Source organism: Anopheles bellator, chromosome X (assembly GCF_943735745.2).
Source record: "Anopheles bellator chromosome X, idAnoBellAS_SP24_06.2, whole genome shotgun sequence".
Lineage (NCBI taxonomy): Eukaryota > Metazoa > Arthropoda > Insecta > Diptera > Culicidae > Anopheles > Anopheles bellator.
In genome coordinates this window covers 10,717,006-10,740,629 of record NC_071287.1, presented here as the reverse complement: position 1 = coordinate 10,740,629, position 23,624 = coordinate 10,717,006, and the positions used below count along the sequence as shown (strand labels likewise).

Here is a 23,624-nt window from a genome sequence, read left to right as displayed (position 1 = left end):
CAGCGACCTGCTCCGTCGTACGGCCAGCGACCTGCTCCGTCGTACGGCCAGCGACAGGTGCCATGTATGAAAAAGTGTACCACAATGGCACAGAGGTGTGCCAGCCGTGGTTCTCCATGATTTGATTTCACCTTTTGCACTTGAATGCAATGAAGCACGATCTTAACCATACTACAATGGTTTGACGCCGGGAGCGTATACAAAACGCTAAATGGGGCTTTCCTTGTGATATGGAGGACACATGTGTCATGGGTACATTATCGATTACGTTTACGAGAGCGAGAGAGAAAAAACGCGGGGTAGAAAGAGAAAATGCGAAAGACAGAGATGGCAAAACCTGGACAGGTGGCGCAGCGGTACGCACAGACACTGGGACTTTGCTTGCTGATGTTGCTGCGGTTGTTAGTGATAACCGATCAGTGACCATAAACCGGTGAAATGGGGTTGGTGAAACTCATTTTTTTCCTCGTTTTCTCGACCTGCTCTCATTTTATCTTGGTTTATCTTACTCTTTCCAGCTCCCTTTTTTGTTTCTTTTCGGGGGGGTGATGATCTCCCTCCTTCCTACGTCCATCATGACTTTCTGCCTTGGAACCTCTTTCGCTCTCTCTCTCTCTCTCTCTCTCTCTCTCTCTCTCTCTCTCTCTCTCTCTCTCTTTCTCTCCTTCTTTCTCTTTTTCTCGTTTTCTCTCATTTTTCTCTTTTCTCTCTTCCTTCTTTTCATTCTGGAACTTTTTATTGTTGTTCGTGAGTTCGTTTTCGCTTGCCTTCACTTCTTCCTATCAATAACCAACCTATTCATGCTTTTTTCTCTTTTCTTCGCGTTGCTTTTTTCCTGGTAACGTATACGCTACAACAATTCTGTTCAGTAAAATGCTATTTCAACTTTTTACTGTTTTTGATTTTGTATGTTCAACGTTGGTATTTTCAACGTTGGTTGGTTGGTGTATGTATGTTCAACGTTGGTGATTTTGTATGTTCAACGTTGGTTGGTTGGTTGGTTGCTCTTTCTTTAACTTTCTGCCGTATACGCCGTATCATCTATACTGACCTTATCTTTTTCCTATAACTTACACTTTCTCGTTTTCAATCTCGGCGTCGCGTTGTACTGTCTACGCACACAGTTATGAATTGTGTGTTTTCAGCGTAATTTAAACGCCACTGGGCCGCCGTTATCGTACTGCAACCTGAATGGCAACTATGAAGACACCTCAAATTGGTGATTCCGTGTGCTCCGTGTTTTAATGCTGGATGGCCCAAAACGAGGCCCGAACTACTGCCATATTAGATCCTGTCTGGTTGGTCGCCAAATTAATTAATTCATATCGCTCGGCCTAATGTGCGACCGACCGACCCACCAACAAAAGCTTCTTTGGTAGCGTCGGTGGTAATTGCGGATCCGTTCAGGGTACGTCGCGCCCTTAACTTTACGAATTTCGGAAAAGGAATAGATGTGGGGGATATTTTTTATTCCGCTTTGCTGCCACACGACGAGGCCTAACGATGCGGGTGTAACCCAGTTTTGCTGGCCGAATGATCATCATGCTGTGTTGCTGCTGCTGCTGCTACTGCTGCAAACCCAAGAGCTCCAGTGGCAGTGGCTTTCTTTTGTTTCGTCCCTAATTGCATGATTTCTCTTTGAAAAGAGCTGGACTGCACCGCGACAATATAACCGATAGTGTGGAAAATATTACCAACAAAACAGAGATACGTGCCTCAATTGCATACCGCAAGTCGGCCAAGTTAGGAACAATGAAATCGATAGTTACTAACTAATTTTCAGATATTTTAAATGATGCACAGTGGAATGGATCGCACTGGCGCTACCTTGCCTTAGTTAGATGAGAGCATTAAGATATTGTGACGATTCAATTTTTGAGAAACTGTGAAACTTCTAGTTCGTGGTTGGCTAGTACATTAACCCATCGATAGTTTTCCTTGTGTTAGTGACAAACGCACACGTCTGACAAGAAACTTGCCCATTTGTGAAATCAAACAAAACGGTGTTTGCTTTCACCGATTATGGATCCACCGGTGATTGGCGCGGTTTCTTCGTTTTACCGATTAGAGAGACCAATCCAGAGCAGTCCGGTGTAATTTATCTAGGTTTTCTTCCTGTCGAGTTCATAGTTGGCAAGCAGAGAGGCGAAGTTACGGCACCTGTAAAATGCGACCACGAACCTCCACAGGTAGGTCACCTGCTGGTGGTGGATGTGATGATGAACTACGAGTTTCAACACTGCACCCTCTGAACCGGGAACTAACGCTTTCGATTTCTTTTGGAGTGTCGCCCATCGTCAAGCAACATCCCTAATGGACGAGGTTCTTAACGGTGTCAAAGGACACTTTGCAGAAAAGACTTGAACCAAGGATGGTGAAGTGATAGGCATGGCGAATGAAATTTGTTTGGTTGTTCTATTAACGACCGTTGCAACAAATTGAACTTATGAAACAAACATCGGTGGGACACTTTTATTTTCACACTCGACACACTTACAAAAAGTCACTATTCTACTTAACGAGTTTTGTCCAGTACATGTCATCCCAGTAGTAGCTGTTCGTGTAGTATCCAGTCCCAATGGGCTCGTTTTGCGTTTCGATGATGTGTAAACAGCTGCTTCATTAGCAAGCGATGCTGTCCACTTTATGCTCCATGCTCGTTTATGTGTTGCTCTACACTTTTTTGCACGTTCCAGCAGTGGTCTTCGTAACAGATAGGTCGCTTTTGAATGTTCCTGATGAGCTTCTTCGAGTTACCCGAACTCACACCGGAGTTTAGTGCAGTAAACCAACCTGCAGTGAATCTGATTGTCGTTCACTAACTTACAAAAAGTAAAAAGAAGTCCAGCAGCTTCCTTCGAACGGAAGTTTTAGCATCGCGCTTGCCACGCATTCCTGTTCTGGCCGCGGTGCGCGGTTGGACGATGTCTGAGGGAAAACTCGAGGAATACTTTCTTTATCTCCATAGTGCCCTCATTTTCGCTGCGGTATGGCCGGTTTGTCGAATGTAGTGAACGGTGTGCGGTACTCTGTGTGCGTTTTTCTCTCTCCAATGCTACGCTTCGTACTAGAAATAAAGCTCCGAACACGGTGAACTCTTTCCAAAGTACCGGGGGGTTCCGAAGAAATTTCAAACCAAATTTAAAATCTCAGTGCGTGTTGATAGATTATAGCTTCCCATTACTGCTTTCGGCACATTGATCAACTGCAAAATGCGAGCACAAATGTTTAAAAAAACGGGTGGTATACGTGGACATCAGCTCGTTTCGAGACGCTCTTCGAGATTCATTAATATCGATCAATGTGTCATATCCCGATTGCGAGCTGGGATTCTGGGTTTACTGCTCCGTTCTGATTTTTCCTCTTTCTATGTATTTTTATACTCAGGTCCTTTGTTGTGCCGTAGATATTTTAAATATTTGAACGCTAAGTAGAGTCGACATTTGTCATGTGGGACTACGCAAAATACTCCAGCCAACGGTGGCATCAACGGATAGTGCTCATTGCTCTGTGTCAAATGGTAAGTAAAACTATCATACTGCAATAAAGTATATAGTTAATCTGTTAAAATCATAAAAGAAGTATACGGTTAATGAGGACACCCTCATTAACATTTAGTATTTAGTGTTATGTTTAATTATATACTTAGCGAAACATTGTTGTTGTTTTTAGATTCGAATGGCTGTACCAACCAATGAAATATGGCCTGTTGAGCGGCCAGATGGAATGCCCTCAATAACTGCATTGGAAGTGATGTGCGGTAAAGATCACATGGATGTACACCTTTCGTTTTCAGCACCATTCGAAGGCATCGTAAGCTCCAAAGGTTCGTACGCAGTGCCTTTGGGGAATGTTATATAAATTATTAATAAAACTGTTTTAATTTTTGTTGTGTAGGACAACACAGCGATCCGCGGTGTATTTACGTACCTCCTTCCACTGGGAAGACATTTTTCACATTCAGAATTTCTTACTCACGCTGCGGCACGAAACCGGATTTGAACGGCCAGTTCTACGAAAACACTGTGGTGGTTCAGTATGATAAAGACCTACTCGAAGTGTGGGATGAGGCGAAGCGATTGCGCTGCGAATGGTTTAATGATTACGAAAAAACTGCCTCTAAGCCCCCGATGGTTATTGCTGATCTGGACGTGATTCAACTAGACTTTCGCGGTAAGCTTCACCTCAATTCATTCACAACTAGTTGAATAACCAAGTTTCATGTGTCTGTTGTTTTCAAAATATTGTTTTAATGTAGGAGACAACGTTGATTGTTGGATGGAAATACAGCAGGGCAAAGGGCCTTGGGCACCGGCTGTTAGTGGGATCGTACCTCTTGGCTCCACCATGACCCTGGTCGTGGCGATCAACGATTTTCGTGGAGAGTTTGATATGCGTGTAAAGTCATGTGTAGCATCTGATGGTGCCGGTCATGTAATCAAACTATCGGATGAGTATGGGTGCGTGCTGCGTCCGAAAATGATTTCCCGCTTCCTGAAGGCCCGAGCTCCTGACGACAAGGCTTCCGTGATCACGTACGCCTTCTTCCATGCGTTCAAATTCCCAGATGCGTTGAGTGTTCATATCAAGTGCAAAGTGGAGATCTGCCGGCACGGTTGTCTGGACCATTGTCAGCACAGTGGTGCCGTTGGTGTTGGTACCCCGGGTACCCCGGGTAGCTTGAAGCATGATCTACTCGAGCGCAAGGACACGTTGATTAGCCAGAACACGAACAACGTACTGGAAGACTCGGACGAGGAAATCGATTCCGGTATGAATGGGCAGGAAGTGTACTACGACGATATCATACACAGCGAAAAACACTTCAGCCAGTACAAGAAACCGTTACCGAACCAGGGGGACCGAAAGAAGGACAACTATCACCAGTACCACCATCACAATCGCGAGCCGATCGACGGCCTTGAAACGCTATTTTTGAACGACCATTCTACACTGTCAGCAGACATCATGAAGAAACAATCGCTTCCCATTCACCAGGGAGGAACTGGCGGTCCAGGTCCCAGAGAACCCGGCCATCCGGGAGTGCTTGGCATGCCGGGAATGCTGGGAGGACCGAGCATGCAAAGCATGAAGGGAATTCTGGGTACCGGAGGAGCAACCGGAAAGTATCCACCACCGCCACATCAACCACTTCAACAAATACCCCAGAAAGGTGTTCCTGGCCCCGGTACTCCGATGGACGATGATAAGTTCCCGCACGGGCCTCGTCAGATGGATGCCGAAAAGCGAATGGGAATGCCTGCGGTGGCTGGGCCACGAGCACTGAACCTGGATACCAGGGATGTGCAGAACGAGAGCTACAACCAAGCAGGTTTCCGTATGCGACAACGACGTTCGGTGTATGTGACAGACCGCAAGGTTCGTGCGGCGGACATTGGGGTCAGCGGTATCTATGAAGTTATTTCAGAGGCAGACCTAGCCTTCAAACCCGACAGTAAACAGGAAGCGGTTACTGTTTTCCAGGGAAAAATTACCGAGGAAGTTGTATACGGCATTTGTATGCCTGTCCCAGGGTTCAGTATTCTTTTCATATTGGTCATTTCGGCAACCATTATTTCGACACTTGTCGCTGGCTCTCTACTGTACAGATATCAGCTACAGAAGGATATCATAGCAAATCGATCGCAAGCTCAGAATGCCCCGATGAACTCCATAGCCACTTGGATGACATTGCGCCTATTCCGTTCTAGGCACAATGCTGCCGCAGTGAGAGGCGCCGGCGTGCGCCCAATGGATCTTAGTGCCAGTAACCAGTGAGATCATCTGTTGCGCACATAAATTCTCCATAATTAGTCGTAATAATTTCATTCAGCCTCTCTTCGACAATCTTAAGCATTTCATTCATTCTAAACATTTCATTGCCCCACTCCCGGTTTCCCGATGGTAATTGTATACTGTTTGTGTTTTTCGTTAACTCAATGTCAAATAATGTCATCAACTTTTATCTATTAAGTTCTTCCTTTTCTCGGGTTTATTGCAATATATGTTTATCAATTAATTGACTATTGAAGGAAATGCAAACCAAGATAGAAGCAAAGAAAACATAGGCAATAGGCAATTGGCAATGGATTTGTTATTAGTTAGGGTGGTAGTAGAACTAAATGGGTAGGTCTGATTCCCGGGATCATTGTTCACCTCGGCTGCAATCTATATTATTGCAATGATCGTCGTTACTTAGAATCACGAACTTGTATCTTAGATTTGATTTACTTGTTCAACCTATACGTTTCATTATATGTATCTGAGGTACTGCTTGCAGGCAGACCAAGCGTACCGGGTTTGTGAAACTAGCAAAGATTAAACTAAACTCCGTTTTAGAGTATATTTATTTAACCTAATCGATTAGAAAGCAAACGGTTACTGGCCCGAGATATATAGAGTGGTTTGGATGAACACTAAAGGTTTACCAGTAAAGCGTGGTGGAAGCGCCACACCCAAAGTTAGCCGATGAGCATCGTATCGAAACAGTCTACAAGTATTTAGTTGTGACACGTTATTAGACTGAAGTCCATTTGGTAAAACTGTAACACAATTGCTTTAGTCCAAGATCCACTGCAGGGTCTCCAGAACAGTACAGAAGCAATAATTTAAGTGTAAGTTATCGGGGATGGAAAACAGAGCAATGCGCAAGATAGTATCGTTTCAGGTTGCGTAGAAAATTATTTATTTATTTAAAATTACTCACTCCGCCTGTTGGTACTCTTTTGTGTAATGTGTGTGTAATTATTGGCTTAATTCGAGCAGCATGTATATTGAAATTAACTTATTGACGAGCGTTACGAATGTCGACTGGTGGAACAAATAAAAAGCATTGTTATTTATTACATGTGATTTTTGTACTATTATTCATAAAATACTCCTACTTGTAACATGCATGTTACAAGTAGGACAGAGGGCAGACCGCAAGTCCAACCTGTAGTCAAGGATTCCGCGCATCGAAAGCAACGGAAGACACGACACAACAGGCAGTGTTGACGCTACTTGCTGCTGCGGTTGGTCGAGGCAACCTGGCTCGGCGCACGCCTCGCTCGGCCCGGCGAGCAGACGAGGTCGTTCGGTGGCGACCGGCGAAAAAACGTCGAATTAATATAAAAAATCGGGAAACCAAAGCATTTATATTTAAAAAAAACAAAATTATATTAAATGAAACACATGCATGCATCCAATGCAGCACAACTATTGTGATGATAGCATGCAAAAGTCAAATTTCAAATAAGGACATGCTACAAATAATTTTGAACGAAATTGCGAGAGGTTTTTTTTAAACTTAGGAAAACGGACGGGACCGTATTGATTCAAATCGCAAATGGTTATAAACAAATGTTTTGGTTAGCACCATAATAATTCTATATTTTCCCGCAGTTTTAAGCGTCACCCTGTAGTTGCTCACGAATAAAAGAAAACAACTCCAGCTGAAAGTGTCAAAAAGCGCAATGCAGTGTGCGTGTGACACCTGTGTTTATTAGATTAGAAGTTGTTTTTCAAGCCGATCGGTGCTACGGCTTAGTGTCTCGATGGCTGTTACCTATTTCAGTGTTTCAGTGGACATTGGGGTTTTGAGTGTTTTGGAAGTGTTGTGCACTTGCCGACAAACGCATCTGACTTAGTCATTGTTTTATTTTAGCTAGCCTTGTAGAAGTAGTTGTTGGTAGAGCTCATACAGTGCAGTAGAATTATTTAAACCGAAGGAATTTGCCAGGACCATCCCAGAAAGTGGAATTGGTATATGCCGATCGCTGATATCGGGGCGCGAGCAACAATCAATTGGGTTATCAACCAGACCGTAGTAGGTGTCAACGCGCGTTAAACAGAAATCAATTCCTTCCGCGCTTGGACCACCAAGCGTCATCTTCTAGCAATGGCCAACTTCGAAGACTACGGCTATCTGCCCGCATCGGATGGACAGTATGTAAGTTACATGCCATAGCTGCAACAATTATGATTAGATCACGAACCAGTTGTTGACCCATTCTCATGGTATCGGCTTATTTTACGATGCTTCGATATGTGTTGATCCGGAGCATTAACAAGAGCACGATGCTTTTTTATGTTCGACGCATTCGTAATAGCTTCACGGTGATTCATGCATGCACCTCCAAACTAACACACTGCCACAGCAGGATTAGTGAATAATAACTTCGTTTGTACAAAAATCGATCGACCACAGCGTCTGACATTTATGCGGTAAATACCACACGTTTTGCGCTGCCTCGTTATCATCGTGCAAGCCGTTCGCTCATCGAACGTTGTCTCCTGTCTTTTCCCCTTTTTTTGTTTGATTCACGTTCTTCGCTTCAAAGCAAGTTGAAATTTTTAGCGTTGGAACTTTTTAACGGGTGTGCTACCAGGAACGAACTCCTGTATGGTCTCGTTGGAAGCTTCTCCTCAAGTTGGATGACGGAATGATTTTTTTGTTGCGAACCCAACAACACCGTACAGGGTGCATCTGCGCGATATTTGAAGCTTTACATTAGGATCGTTATATGAAATCCTATCTGAAACAACGAGTTTAGGTTCTTACCCGGCATGTCCGGACATTGCTAGCGTTGAAATTATGATTAGGAGAAAAAAACTTTTTTATTTATTATTATTAGAATACGGGCAGAGCCGTATTAAGTAGCAACTTAAATGTTATCACTTATCACTATCAGTGTTCGAATATCAGTGTGTAATAAAAAATAATTTTGGTGGTATAATGAATTAAGCTAGAAAACATTCAAATGCATGCGTACTAATTTACCGTAACCAGTACATTTATAGCCAGAACAGTTGAAAGAAAAAAAAAACAAAAAATATCTTTAATGTATGTTTGATTCTCTTTCTTAAAATTTCTTTTATTTTTAGAGCAACGACACATCTTGTGCACGGCTGCGGATTAAAGTGATAGCTGGAACCCAACTAGCGAAAAAGGACATATTCGGAGCAAGGTAGTATATTATATACCTTTAAATGTAGCTGCTACCGAAAATGGGGGTTTAGGAAATATTTTAAAATGTTTGATGCTTTGTTTTGCAGTGATCCATATGTTCGAATTGATCTTAATACCATAGAAGGCGATGAAAACATAGATTCAGTGCTGACGAAAACTAAGAAGAAAACCCTTCACCCACAATGGAACGAAGAGTTTATATTTCGGGTTAAGCCCCACGAGCATAAACTGGTGTTTCAGGTGTTCGACGAAAATCGCCTTACACGAGATGATTTTCTGGGTATGGTAGAACTTACGCTTGGGCAACTGCCCAAAGAGCAAGAAGGCGTTGAGCTACCATCAAAAAGATATCCGTTACGGCCACGAAGGTTAGTTAGCGAATGCTATGGCCTTCTTACGTTTTACCTGGTTTGGTTTTTATTGAATTTTAGCGCACGTTCCAAAGTACGAGGATTTTTGGACCTTTACCATGCGTACATACAGGATCAAAACTCCTGTAATGAGGCCGATTGGCAATTGCCAGAATCTACCCAGCTGGAGGATACGGTAAGAGCTTCCAATCAAAGCAGTCTTATAAAGTTTTAATGTTCTTACCTGTTTAAGCTTGATTGTTCAAATACAACCTGTAACAATACTTCCGAAATCCTGCCAGAAGGCTGGGAGGAACGACAGGATGCTAACGGTCGTACTTATTACGTAAACCACTTTGCCCGGTCGACACGATGGGAGCGACCTACAACGTGGTAAGCATATGTTTATAGCCTTGTACTGGACTGTAAAATGGTGTCGTTCATCTCATTTACAATTATCGTAGACTTTTGTTGCGCAAACATCAGCGCATGTTCTGATTTCTTGGACCTTTCTTTTGCACTTCTTACAGGACATCTGAAGTGACTGCAGAAAACGATTTGGATGCTGCGTTTCAGAGACGGGTACACATCAGCGCAGATGATAGTACATCGGTATGTTGCCATTAAAAAAAATGTGTGCTTAGCCGGGGATGAAATTGTATGTTTAATGAGATCTTTCTAGAGCTTTGCAGGGTTCTTTGCCTTGAGTTTTGGTTGATAATTTTCTTGAGAGGCGAATTAATTAATTACGAATAATTAATAAATTCAAATAAGAAAGGGAAATAGCAACGTCAAGAACATGATCACGGTTATTTGCCTATGAATTACTGCAATTTATTATCTGTCGATTTGAAATTTCCATAAATAGGTCATAAGTGTATTTGATTGGTTTTGCTTCAGTTCTGGAGGGAGGGGAGCCGAATGTCCCTAGTACATTTACCAATTTTGAAATAATTCTCTAAGGGCACGGATGTCATTAGCATCGACAATGAATCGATAAGCAACATGAACGACGACGCAGATAGAGCTAGCACTACCGTGGGTGAAATAGCTTCTACCATGGATCGGCTGATACTGTATCCATCTAGTGGTGGTTCGGTGCTCAATAATATGGACAATGCTGCTACTCCTTTCGGTACCACATTCGCCGTAGAGGTACCGTTCCAGACAACCAACATATCAGCGATAGGTGAAAATGATGAGATTGGCGTGGATGCATTGGTTCACAGTGAGGCGCCATACCATCTACATTACGATGTTGAAGAGGTTAACCCAGAACGCATTTTATGTTTTAGAGCTTGAAGAGTGTTTTTTTTCTATTTCGATTAGCCTGTCTTAGTTTTGCAGAGTATGACAGCTTGGACTGTTCGTATTAGATGTACTTCGGTCGCGGAGGTGATTTGTGTCATTTGTATGCATTGCACTACCCAAATTTATCTCTTTTTGTCTCTAACTAAGTTCAGTTAGAATTCGAGTGTAGGGGTATTGTTTTTATATTGCTTACATGTAACCAATTTTTCCTTTTTTCATTTCGCTTTGAATACCCAATAAGACCCTCAACGCTAGCGCAAACTCCGTTGGGCTTCCAACAGTTGATAGAGACAGCGATTCCATTGCATCTTCGACCGTCAGTTTCATGGCTGAGGCAGAAGCAGAGCGCTCATCGAGCCGTGTAAGGACCTTCGATGAAGTTAGTGAAGAGCTGGTCATTGTGCGGCCAAAATCGGTAAATCCGCTCACGCAGCAGCTGCGTACACAACCGCTACTACCTGCTGCGCTGGTGCGCTGTAGTCGACCTGTCTCTAATCCAAACGGTGAATTAACGGACTGCAGTAGGTTTGTGTGATCGCTTTACTCCTGTTTATATTCCTCCTCTTTCGCCCTTCTAGCAGCAGAAAATATCCACGAAGGTCATTTCTTTTTCGATACTGGCTACTTTGATGCCCCGTCCTCTATATATCTTTCTATTTCTCTCATTCCCTCTATTTTTTACGCATGCTCTTGTCATCGTTCTTGATATCACCCTCGTTCAAATGCTAAATTTTGTGTAATATCTTCAATGAATGGTGTGGATACTAGTCGTTTCCGTAAAACTACTAGTGTTGGTGCGACCAGCTCTTCGGTGCGCATATTTCCCGTAGCACTCCGATGTTCAGTACAGGACGAGAACCTGCTCAATCTCGTGGAGGTAACACTTAGCGTTGATACTTGCATTTCTTCATGTCGACAAGGTGTCTGTCGCGGGTGCGAGTCGTGTTCATTGTTTGTGTGGAATGGGGAAGACTGCTTTCTGGATTTACGGTATAATGTTCCGGTATCCATTAGCATTGAAATAGTTATGTGCTGTGTTGGCTTGTGTATGTACTGCAGGGGAAATGGACTAGTTGTGACTTAGAAGGAAGAAAGTTTTTGCTAGCTCGCGTGTGTGTAGTCATTTTATTTCGAAGCAATGATCTCAAAATTCATTTGCTTAGAACAAATAGTATTCACAGTTCTCATTCTCTCATTTCTGTGATCGTATAATATATCTTGATGGTATGGGCTGTTGGTTGGATGGCGTTTTGGATGGAATGTGTTATTTACGAACGATTATTATCTCTTATTCGACTCATTTGTAGGACGGGGAAAACGGCACACAATGTGGGATGGTACATCAATCATCGGAGGCTGACCGTTGTTCATCAAGCCGGTCATCGATGGGAAGTGCTAGCAGTCTACGAATACAACAGCAAGTACGCGGTGACGGTGGAGCAGGATCGGAAGATGAAGTGGATGGAGTTGGTCGCAACACAGAACCTCCATCCAGTAGTTATAACAACAACACTAATAATATCAACATCCCTTCCACAACCAACAACAATGAGCTGAGCGACGATATATCATCAACACGTTCTTCGACCTCCAATGATAACGATTCATCTAGCAGCAGCCCGGCCGGTGGTCCTGTGATGTTACCCGCAGGCTGGTCGATGCAGCTCGCCCCGAATGGGAGAGTCTTTTTTATTGACCACAACGAACGCAAGACTTCATGGGTCGATCCTCGAACGGGGTGTGCAAGTCCGATGCCGACCAGTAGTACTTACGGCTCTTCGAGGAGTGGGCAGAAACCGGAAGATGGGCTCGCTCCACTTCCCGAAGGCTGGGAAGAACGCATACATACAGATGGGCGTATCTTTTTCATCGATCACAGTGCGTAAAAGCCTTAGCGTAAATTGTTTTTTTACTCAGCTTATTTCCTTTTTTTTCTTACTTTCATTGCCTAATGTGGTCTAACATAGATACGCGAACTACACATTGGGAAGATCCGCGATTATCGATACCGAACATAGCGGGTCAAGCTGTACCGTACTCCAGAGACTACAAGCGAAAGTACGAATATCTAAAAACACAATTACGAAAGCCGGTAGGTGTGGATGATGTGCAATCGTATGATTAAGCAATTCCTATCCTTAACATTCATTCAAATAAATATTTCGCAGCAAAATATACCGAATAAAATAGAGATCAAGGTACGGCGAGCGTCTATCCTCGAAGATTCGTACAGGATTATTAATTCAATCACCAAGGTCGATCTGCTTAAAACGAAGCTATGGATAGAATTCGAAGGGGAGGCGGGCCTGGATTATGGTGGATTGGCTCGCGAATGGTTCTATCTCCTGTCTAAGGAAATGTTCAACCCTTACTATGGTCTGTTCGAGTACTCAGCGATGGATAACTATACGCTGCAAATAAATCCTTTCAGCGGGCTTTGTAACGAGGATCATCTGCATTACTTTAGGTGGGTTGATCAAACAAATCTATTAGACTCTAGCTAACCATATTACTGATAGTTGCTTCATAGCTCCATTTTCCCCAATGCCATAAATCACACCTATTTCATTTGTGAAACTCGTGCTACGATTTCGTTTTTAGATTTATTGGTCGAGTCGCGGGAATGGCCGTGTACCACGGTAAACTGTTGGATGCATTCTTCATAAGGCCTTTCTACAAGATGATGCTGCAAAAAACGATCGAACTAAGGGATATGGAGGCGGTCGACATGGAGTATTACAATTCTCTGCTGTGGATCAAAGAGAACGATCCAAGCGAACTAACACTCACGTTCTGTGTGGATGAGGAAACATTTGGATACACGAGTCAGCACGAGCTCAAACCGAACGGTGCCGACATTGAAGTGTCGAACGAAAATAAGGATGAGTATATTCGGCTGGTAATACAGTGGCGCTTTGTCTCACGCGTCCAAGACCAGATGCATGCGTTTTTGGATGGCTTTGGGTCGCTAGTACCGCTCAATCTATTGAAGATTTTCGATGAGAATGAGTTAGAACTGCTCATGTGTGGCATTCAGAGTATCGATGTGAAGGACTGGAAACGAAATACGCTTTACAAGGGCGATTACTACCCGAATCACGTAATTGTTCAGTGGTTTTGGCGCGCTGTGCTTTCGTTTTCGAGTGAAATGCGCGCCCGTTTGTTGCAGTTTGTCACCGGCACGTCGCGCGTACCAATGAATGGATTTAAGGAGTTGTACGGTTCCAATGGACCACAGATGTTTACTATCGAAAAATGGGGTACCCCGGAGAACTATCCCAGAGCACATACATGGTAAGCCATAGCGTGTATCATCGACTGATAGCTTAGTATGCTAACTTAGATTTCTGCGTAGCTTTAACAGGTTAGATTTGCCGGCATACGAGAGCTATCTGCAACTAAAAGACCGTCTTGTGAAGGCCGTGGAGGGCAGCCAAGGGTTTGCTGGCGTTGACTAAGCAACGCGTTGAGCAACATAATCGCAGCTCTCGTAATCGTCCAAAAATCGTAGCACTTTCCTCGACCTAATTACGTGTTCTAGATGCCATGTCATTGGTAATGGCGCATTTCACAGAGAAAGGAGCATCTTGTTTACGATAAATTAACTGTACGAGAAAGCCTGCTTTACGCTGTTTGAACTGCAGCAGATTATGACAATCAGTGACGGAATGGGTAAGTCTAGTGGAAACGCGAGAGCAGTGCCATTAGAGTTCGGATGCAAGATAAACTGCAAGAAATGCTATTTAGACTCTGTATGCAGGATAAACAGCGTGATATTCAATACCAGCTGCCAAAAGCAACTCTGAATAGTAGAAAAATGTTTAAAAGCATCATTTGTTTATATATTGTTGTACTATAATATCAAATCGCTTATTTTTCTCCGATCTCCGAAACAGCAACGTGCTTAAGGTGTTTACCAAAACCCACGCAATTAATGGAATCATAAAATTCTTGCTTTGTTCTGTTCTTTATTTAAAATGGCTAAGATTTCTAGGATTATTTTCAATTGTTCTTGATGTCTTCTTCTTATCCGGTAATTGCATCCGTCGAGCAGTTTTCACCTGCAACAGAGACAATCTTAATCTCTTTTGCTTTCTGAAACGTTGTGTTTCACTGGTGGGCTTGTTGGCATCAACGTACCTGTTACGCCGGTCTCGGGAATCGAACCCAGACCAGCTGCGTGACATCGACGAGCGTTACCGACCACTCTATCAAGGAGGGCACTGATACCTCTTGATGTGACAAGATGGCAAGATTTTACGATGCCAAACTATAGTACCTTTACGCGTTTGTTTGACATTCGCGGTGTCCATACTCCTTCTCTTTTCCTCTAGGCTTTGCAGTTATATATCTCTTTGGTGGCAATACGTCCATTTGAACCCACACGAGAGCGTAAAGCTATTTCCAAGTACTATAAGCATTTACACAGGGTGTTCCATTAAGACTTAGAGATTGAAATGTTATATAACTCCGCCATTTGTTAGTCGATTTTAACAAATGAACAAGATTTATTTAGGGTATAGAATGCGGTTTATTGACAATTCACTCAAAATACAATATCGATGAAATGACCGCCTCCATTAGACACACAAAAAGCGATTCTTTTTTTTGGGCATTTTTCATTGTTTTTGACAACATTTCGGTCGTAATAGCAGCACCTCTTCACAGTCTTCACCTTCAGCTGCCTTACTCTTCAAATAGCCCCACAGAAAGAAGTTCGAAGAAATTGCGCAACAATAAGCACGCACAGTTTTCACAGTGGTCCAAATAGAATGATTATTTCCAATGTACAGCGCTTCAATTTCAGTCCGTTGTTTTACCGTAAATTGATCCATGATTAAAATAACATACATTGACGTTTTAGAATTGGACTGATTTATCAATATCAACGAAAAAATTGCGAAGTTATTTGACATTTCAATCTCTAAGTCTTAATGGAACACCCTATACAAAGACAAAGCAAGCTGTTACAAATGTTGCTATTAAAAAAATATTAGAACTCTATTGTTAGTTAGAACATAAATATGAAATTCTAAAGCTGTCGTTTACAGGTAGTAAAACAGGTAGCGGCTCCATATACTTGTTATACTTGTTTACTATCACGAAGCGGCTGAACGACTAATTAGTTTGAAATGCTGTACACGTTACAGTGTAGAAGACATGAGTGGAAAAGTTAAAGTTAGCACAACAGTTGGTAGATACAACAAATGTATTTGGTTTGGATATGAGATGGACGGTGCGCTCTCGTGGCAGCTTGGCTGTTAACTTATTCTACTAGCGTGTACATAAATAGCACTTTGCCGAGCTGTACTAGCACTCATGTTCAACCATTTAGTATCCTTCTTCACATTTAACATACTTACAAATAGTTTTTATCGCTTAACGAGTAATATGAGATAAAAAAGCAATTATAACTTGGTAGAAAAAAAGGCGTTAGAAGCCTCGTATACATCTACGGAGAAAGGGAAAGTATCAAAGTAATTTGATCTGCAGAAGAAACTGTGACCAAGTGTCTTCGGTGAAACTGGCTTCGATTAATGTTGAACCGATGTTAGTTAATGTTGAATCGATGCAATTTTAGTTGTTCGAAGAAAAGAAAATTATTCGAAGAGAAAATTTGAAGCAAATCCAATGGTTTACATATTCATATTCAAGTTAATTTATACAACGTAAGCACTTTTTGTGAAACCATGTCAATTGGGAAAGTTGGTCGGTGAAGTTAACTACGTTTGAAGTTACAAGTTTATTAAACTAAGATGCGATATTTTGACTATGTGTAGTAAAGTATGAGTTTAGGAGAGCTATTGGAAAGAAAGCAAATCGCGCATAAACCGCTACACACATAAACCACATGATGATGATATTATCATCATCTTTCCAACACACATCCAACACGGGCTCCAACGTGCAGAAAAACAATCTATCCCTGCAAACAATCTTACCTCGCAACATTTACACCTACTGTTGGTCCTTAGTCGGCTGAAGAAGGAGTGGAGTGGAGAAGATTTACTAAATCTTAAAATTAGTCGCTTACTAGCACCGCTGCACCTTGCGTACATAAAGTCCTGGGCTGCTGAATCAGTTAAATAATGGAAATAACTGCTTGCGATAATAACTGCCTTCGCCATGACCAAGTTAAGTGTAGTACATGCAGCGATGCTAGTAAGCAATTGACATGACTAAATCTGATATATTGATAGATAGAATACTAGCAAGAAAGCTATGCCAAATTTTGGAGTGATGTTACACGTTACAGTTGCAAGCAACGTGTTATTCTAACACCAAATGGGGCAGCAAATAAATAAAGCACAGCTTGCATACCGTTTTCCGACCTGTTTCCTTGGTGCTGCTATTTACACAGTTCTTGCAAGTCGTACCACTAAGAACACCACCTTGTTATTTTCGCACTAAACACCTCTCGCGTTGCATACACAGCGGCAAAATTCCGCCCGTGTTGTTTACTGTGTAAGTGGCAATGACACGGGAGTACGTGTGCTGCGCCTTTCGTTTGAAGAAGAGGTAGTTAAATAAGAGGCATTTGGGCACGGGAGCTTGTTTCATTTCATGAACATTTTTATTTTCGACATTTGTCTCCTATTGAAGTAAAAGTAATGTAAACCCAATATAGCTAGATCGCTAGAACGGGTAGACAGGCTAGTTGATACAGCAGTGTTTTTCGGCAAAGGATTCACCGGACGAACGTGCATAGACACATAAGCATTCATTTTATAACTGTTTTTCATTCATTTTTTTTACTTTCGTGTAATCATTCTATGGACGCTTGTAATATGATACATTTTACATAGCTAAACTACTGTAATTCATCTGAAGCAATAATGCGAACGACACTGTCGCTACTCTCAGAACAGTTCACACCTGTCGGTACTGTTGATTATGGAGTTCTAACTTCATGAAGATAAAGCCGTTGATAGCCTGTGTTTTCCTCGCAAATTGCAAATTCTGTATGTAGCGCCATTGGTGGATTAGTCGGTCTTTTTCTTCCGTAGTGCTATATTTGAGGGAACTAGGACGCAATGGATAAGCGAAAATGGGCAAGCGTTCAAGTGTACTATGAGAAGGATGAATTCGCGTCAGTATTCTATACGACTCGTAAAAGGTTACAGGTCGTAACAGGCTGGTACTGCCTTTTTTCAGCTAATTCTGTAACTGATCCGCCGTGTTTCTTTCATTATCGTTTAAGTTAAATTGCTCATTTTGTGAACAGAGAAAGATTCCAAAAATGCTGAAAGCACTGTGGCAAGCGTTGTGACCTAGGTAATTACATTTTTGAAATGTAATGGGTATCGTGTGATCAAGATAATTGAGTAATCTTTTCATAGCTTTTTTATTTGTTTTTTTGCCAATTGTGTAATGGGTTGCATCGCGTATGTGAACTAACCTGTGCGTATGAGGGAGGCAGTTTATTTTAAATCGATATTGCAACCTTGTTGGCAGACTGCGATGGAAACAAAAACGGAACACGTACTGTCATATGTTAAATACTTAATGAATGTTATGCAGTAAAATTCATAAATAATTATATAAATAAATATAAAAATAAATAAATAAATAATATAAAGTACACATTAAATAAAACCCAAAAGGCTTAGAGCACGAACAAAACATTAAAACTCAACAAACCCAGCAGCTATACTGCTGAGCATGGCGGGAGAAGCGTGGCTTCACCCACTATTTCCTACGGGTCCATTGGTCCCATGCTTAGCCTAACGAGTGTGTCGCATAGTCGGCTTCTCAGAGAGAATGCGTTGGTGCTCTTATGTTTTCTTCAATCGTCGTCCAAAGCCCCAGACGAACAACTTGTTGCCGTCAGCGTCCACATTGCCCATCACGACATTTTCATAATTGGACCACATTGCATTGCACATTCGCGAACCCCAAATCCATTGCCAATGCCGTGGCGTATGTCAACCACCATCCCAGTGGCGGGAGCCATGCTGCACTTTGCAAACTGACCCCCCACTAACCAAAACAAACAAAAATAACAAACGACTCTTAATCTAACCTCTTAAGAATGTGTACTATTACTAAATACTGCCCGCGAACTGAAAAATTCTAGTCACATGGTGAGTAGGATGCAAAAAAAACCGTGAGAGAAAATAAGAGACAGAGATGAAACGATGGGGAAAAGAGAGAGAGAGAGAGAGAGAGAGAGAGAGAGAGAGAGAGAGAGAGAGAAAGAAAGAAAGAGAGAGAGAGAGGCACAGAGGTAGACAGAGAAAGTGAGAAGGGTGGGGTTGGTGAGGGTTAGGAATTGAAAGGCAAACATAAAACGTAAGAAAGGTTACCAACGAAGAGTGCAGGGGGTGGGGGGGCCCTCTGGGGCACAGGCCTGGAGCACTGCTTTGATGCCTGCGAAGAAAGGGGCAATGATGAATCCTTAGTAATCACCTGGCCTTTACTGGTGCCACGCTCGCACGCAGACACCGACACGAGCTCAGGTGTAAAGGACGCGCGTTTTGGAGGATTTCGTCGACTTCATGGTGCTGGTGAGCGAGTTCGGGCCGGCGAAGAGTACGGTGGTGCCGGTGGTGCCGCCGGGTGTAAGGTGTGGGTTGGTTAAGGCAACCGAGCGCTCCTTGCTGGCCGCGGAGAGCGCCAGCGAAAACGGCTTCAGGCGCATGCACAGGAAGGCGGATGTAACACAGGAGGCAAGCAGTATCGATAGCAGCACGACAATGGTCACCGTGAAGCCCGGTGTGGTCATGCAGATGAGGCCCTCGTCGCGTGCCGAAAAGATCATCGTAGAGTCGGTGTCGTTCTGGGTGCTGATGGGGAAGGTTAGGTCGCCGGGGGACACTACGCGGATAACGCGGTTCAGGCCGACGTCTTCCTTCTGCGGACCGGCGGCACTGGCGGCAGCGGTGACTGGAGCCCCTCGAGTACGTCGGATCCTGCGGTCGTCACGCTTCCGATTCGATGTGAAGACGTGCGCATCGAGTGACTGGGGTGGCGGCGGCGGCGGATGCTGGTGCTCCGGCCCTCCCGATAAGTGATGCACGTCGAGCGCGCCTGGGTCCGTGCACTGCTCCGGGCACTGGTAGCGGCAGATTTGAATCGTGCACTGGAAGTGAACCTCCATCGAGTCCGGAAACTTGAAGGCCTGGAAGTGAGCGTACGAGAGCACCGAGGCACTCGCGCCGAAATTCTTGATCTTGGTGAAGCGTGACATCAGCTTGGGACGTGTCACACAGCCCCGCTGGTCGACCAACTGGATCGGGGCACGCTTACCATCGTGCGCCATGCAGTTGCGCACCAGCATGTCGAATTTGCTATCGTCATCCTTGATCGCGAGCACCATCGTCATCGTTTGGCCGATCTTCACCAGTCCGGACACCTCGGATGCCCACGGGCCCTTGCCGACTTGAATCTGCATCCAGCAGCCGACGTTGTCGCCGGCAAAGTCCGCCCGGATCACGTCCAGCATGTCGACCGGGAATGGTCGGAATGTGACGGACTTCTCGTACTGGTCGTGCCAGGTGCAGCGCAGCTTACGCGCCTGGTCCCACACCTCCTGGACCTGTGGGTCGTACTGCAGCACGATGATGTTCTCGAAGTAGGAGCCCGCGTTCGTGTCCGTGCCCGAGTAGCCGTTGTACAGCACGTTGTCGGTGTTGCCAGCCGTGCCGCACTCGTGGATGCCGATGTCGAAGGTGGCCGACGTTTTGCCAAGCCCGGCCGGAAGGTGCACACAGTTCACGTTGCTGTAGTGGCCCTTCGAGAAGATGATGCCGAAGAACGGCTTGTCGAACTGCACGTATACCTTCATGCCTTGCTTCTCGCACTTCACGTCCAGTGACACGATCTTCGGCATGTCCTGTAGTGGCGACGACCACAGCTCGTTCCCGCCCAGCGGCGCCCCGTACAATTTATCCGGCGTTAGCTCTAGGCTGTGTACCTTCGGTTGGGCCGGGCCCGGTGGTGGCGGTGGCGGAGGAGGCCCATGGTAGGCGTGCGGGACGGGGAGCAGCGGGGGGGGCCGGCGGTGGGGGTGGCGGGCCGAACGGCTGTCCGTGACCTAGGGATGCTTCGGGTTAAGCAGAAGGACGCGCAATGAACTATCAATCCAAAACTTGCCATTAGAGCAACCGGAAGTCTCATAGCACTTCAGTCCGGTCCGGCTGCCATCCGGTACCCAGCCCAGCTTACCTCTGCTCGGCCCGAGCGAGATGGGGCCGTGGTGTAGTACAGCGCCGTGCTGCAGGCCTGGTCCATGCTTGGGTCCCACCGGTGCACCACCTTGAGTGTGACCTATGGATGTCGGCGGTAGATGCTTGGGGAACAGCTGTACCTGTGCGGAGCCCGGCAAGTCCTGGTCTACCGACTCCAGCGCTACCTGGTCCGAGTCGTTGTCCCGCGTCGCTGCGGCATCGTCGCCCTGATTAAGCGCTTTCAGTACCTCTGCTTGCTCCTGGTCAGCTACAGCGAGCTGGTGCAGCTGACGGGAAGAAAATCATGAGAGAGGTGATTGAGGGAGCTGTCGCTGTACTTGAGCTGTCTAGACAATGGCAAATTTCGCAACTCCCCGGATCTGTTTGCTTATCGCCCATATTTTTTGGACCCATGCTGTGCAAAGAGTGTCTGAAACTGGAGGACGCAGGAGCAGGAGCTCCTACAACCGGTCAACCATAGTGGAAGTCGTGAAAACAAACTGCCTAAACCTGGGACCTGGGCTGTCGAGCTCTGTGCAGGTTTTTTTCTTTTATATCCGCTTAATAGGGCATTCCGTCAGTGGACCACAGCAAGGTTACTAAGTATTCCTTTTTCTAGCACCAGTTTGTTAGCCACAAAATACTATAATACGTGTCAGCTGTCTAAACAATATTCACACTGGTATTCGCAAGGTTCACACACCGAGCTCGATGTGTTGCTCGAAATGGTCTTCTTTTTACTTTAGAACGTGTTTGCTGCCACTGGTCAGGTAAAATTGTCAAATAAAAAGGGTTCCGTTCGGTTCCATCGCACACATTCGGAAAATTTCGCTGGTGGAATGATCGGTCGGCAATCAGTTGGTGACGAACAACCTGGTGCGAATTTATCAACACTGCCCAGTCCGTTTTTCTAGGAGTTAAAACAGCTAGTGCGAATATCGAAAATGACTACTGTAAGCACTGGGGGTCGTCGACTCCTGGTGGTGACTGTAGCAATGCTGCTCGGTGGTAGGTTTTACGTCCGGGATAGGACGATCGTGGTCGGCATGAAACAAAAGTTGCCGTCGTTTTTGATCCCATGCCACGGCAGGCTAAAATTATTCTTCTGTTTCGATCCCCTCTCATACCTAGCTATCTTCGTTCAATCAACCAAAACGAAAACTCGTGAGTGGGCACCAACCAGTGCTGGTGCATTGCAGTGCAGACGAGCAACACAAAAGACTCCAATAAACGCTTCGCCTTTTCAGAATCAAGAGTATGTTTTGCGAACGTGGCTGATTATACGAAGCAAACATCGATTGGACTGTGCTCGCAGGCCATCTACAGTGGGCTCAAACCTGCCGCATCTGGTACGGTAGGCTATGTCAGCACCAATCAAACGGCAGTGCTCAGTGAGTATTATGCGAGAACACGTTTAGACCGTCAGCAGTGCAGTTCGCGCGATGATATTTCCGGAGTATTGTGTCTAAGTGCTTGTTACGCTGTCGCTTCGCAGGTGGTCTAAGCTCATTTTTCAGCAAAAAGATTGCATACCCGTACGTGCAGCTCTACATCGGTGTGACTGGCGTCGGCACCGAGACAGTCACCGCTAGTATGCTGTCAAACGCATCGCTTAGAAGCAAGTTTGTCACAGCGCTTGTCGCTTTTGCCAAAACGTATTCAAGTTGCGCCGGGCTGTACGTGAACATGGTGAACCTAACCAGCGAGCAATCTGTAAGCATCGTTGGTAACCGCTAGCACATCCTTTTGCCATAGCTTTGCTTAATGCTCCTTTCCAGACCGACTATGCCACCTTCATGTCCACGCTGTACACGGCCGCTACCAATGCATCCCTACAGATAGGTTCCGCTCTCCCATGGAATTCTACGTTTGCTGATGTTTACTTCAACCCTACGCTACCGCAACTGGCGTTCAATGTTCTCACCACTTACGAGGAAATGTACGGCTCGTTGACGAATCTAACGCGCCCGATAAGCCCTTTAGCCAGCATGGCTGCACCGTTTGATGTGGAAGCACAGACTATCGTAAGGTGGCCTCGTAGTGCGGTTGCCAAGGGTTGAAGTCAATGTAGCTTTTTTAAACCAATTTCAGTACTACAACCTGTTCCGCTGGATCATAAAAGGGTTCAGTCCGGGTAAAATAGTCCTTGGCATTCCCCTCTACAGTCTTAAGTTTATCGGAGTTACGCTAGCGAATGGTGCAGCGTTCGGTTTGCCTTGCAGTTCAGCTGTTCAGGATACTTATTGCAATGTAATATATATATGTAAATACGAACTCGAGCAGATAGAGCACACTTGCTTACAGTATTGCGTATCTTGTTTCAGGCTTTGTCCTATTCAGCGACCAACAATTTGGTTACAAACTCGGTCGGAGAAAGTTTTGCCTATGGCCAATCTCTATTCTATACCTTCAACTCGTTTAGTGCCGTTGACGCCAAGTTGAACTTTGCCGTAAGCCTCGGCTTAGCGGGATTTGCTTTTTATTCTTTGAATACGGCCGGCGGTAGTAATGTAGAGTTGCTTCGGTATGTGACAAGCGTGATAGCACCTATTGCGCCAGATGGATATAGTTATCCCCCAGCAACTGCTGCCGAATGCGGTGTACCTGTGACTTTCCCATCACCTGTTCGGTCGACTACTACTGTGGCTACAACAACAACAACGGCTGCTAGCGGAACAAGCCAGACTAATGTGTCTACTTCTACCGTAAGAGCAGCAACTACATCATCAGGAGGAAGCGGAACTACCGCCGCCGGTGGTGGAAGTACTACCAACGCAGCAGGTGGAAGTACTACTGCAGCCGGAGGAGGAAGTACTACCGTAGCTGGAGGAGGTACTACAACAG

General features: G+C 44.7%; 4 protein-coding genes across 4 annotated transcripts in view; 3 read left to right on the top strand and 1 right to left on the bottom strand.

Moving 5' to 3' along the window:
* Window positions 1–6,810, top strand: part of LOC131214058 (uncharacterized) — a 17,715-nt gene extending 10,905 nt beyond the window's left edge. The window contains exons 3-6 of the mRNA XM_058208407.1: window positions 3,388–3,520; window positions 3,673–3,826; window positions 3,898–4,173; window positions 4,259–6,810. Coding sequence (XP_058064390.1) covers window positions 3,449–3,520; window positions 3,673–3,826; window positions 3,898–4,173; window positions 4,259–5,778 — 2,022 coding nt within the window. The 5' untranslated portion in view covers window positions 3,388–3,448 and the 3' untranslated portion in view covers window positions 5,779–6,810. The remainder of the gene's footprint in view (window positions 1–3,387; window positions 3,521–3,672; window positions 3,827–3,897; window positions 4,174–4,258) is intronic.
* Window positions 6,811–7,891: 1,081 nt separating this feature from the next.
* Window positions 7,892–16,708, top strand: LOC131213882 (E3 ubiquitin-protein ligase Nedd-4-like). Its single transcript, XM_058208091.1, has 11 exons — window positions 7,892–7,930; window positions 8,868–8,948; window positions 9,037–9,318; window positions 9,382–9,496; window positions 9,554–9,693; window positions 9,831–9,912; window positions 11,919–12,489; window positions 12,579–12,703; window positions 12,780–13,078; window positions 13,213–13,905; window positions 13,967–16,708. The coding sequence occupies exons 1-11, from the start codon at window positions 7,920–7,922 to the stop codon at window positions 14,067–14,069; spliced, it is 2,502 nt and encodes an 833-aa protein (XP_058064074.1). The 5' UTR covers window positions 7,892–7,919; the 3' UTR covers window positions 14,070–16,708.
* A 2,358-nt stretch (window positions 16,709–19,066) lies between these two features.
* On the bottom strand, window positions 19,067–22,126 carry LOC131213736 (uncharacterized). Its single transcript, XM_058207850.1, is given in 4 exon segments — window positions 19,067–20,608; window positions 20,610–20,656; window positions 20,779–21,067; window positions 22,118–22,126. Coding segments are annotated over 4 exon segments (1,887 nt in total).
* A 15-nt stretch (window positions 22,127–22,141) lies between these two features.
* Window positions 22,142–23,624, top strand: part of LOC131213735 (ice nucleation protein-like) — an 18,613-nt gene continuing 17,130 nt past the window's right edge. Inside the window, exons 1-5 of the mRNA XM_058207849.1 lie at window positions 22,142–22,175; window positions 22,276–22,493; window positions 22,559–22,804; window positions 22,872–23,030; window positions 23,105–23,618. Of these exons, the coding sequence (XP_058063832.1) occupies window positions 22,142–22,175; window positions 22,276–22,493; window positions 22,559–22,804; window positions 22,872–23,030; window positions 23,105–23,618 (1,171 nt within the window). The remainder of the gene's footprint in view (window positions 22,176–22,275; window positions 22,494–22,558; window positions 22,805–22,871; window positions 23,031–23,104; window positions 23,619–23,624) is intronic.

Excerpts from the sequence above, each read along its gene's own strand:
- LOC131213882 (XM_058208091.1), top strand. Across the intron at positions 9,319-9,381 it reads TATCCGTTACGGCCACGAAG|CGCACGTTCCAAAGTACGAG; the intron begins GTTAGTTAGCGA and ends ATTGAATTTTAG. Across the intron at positions 9,913-11,918 it reads GCGCAGATGATAGTACATCG|GACGGGGAAAACGGCACACA; the intron begins GTATGTTGCCAT and ends ACTCATTTGTAG.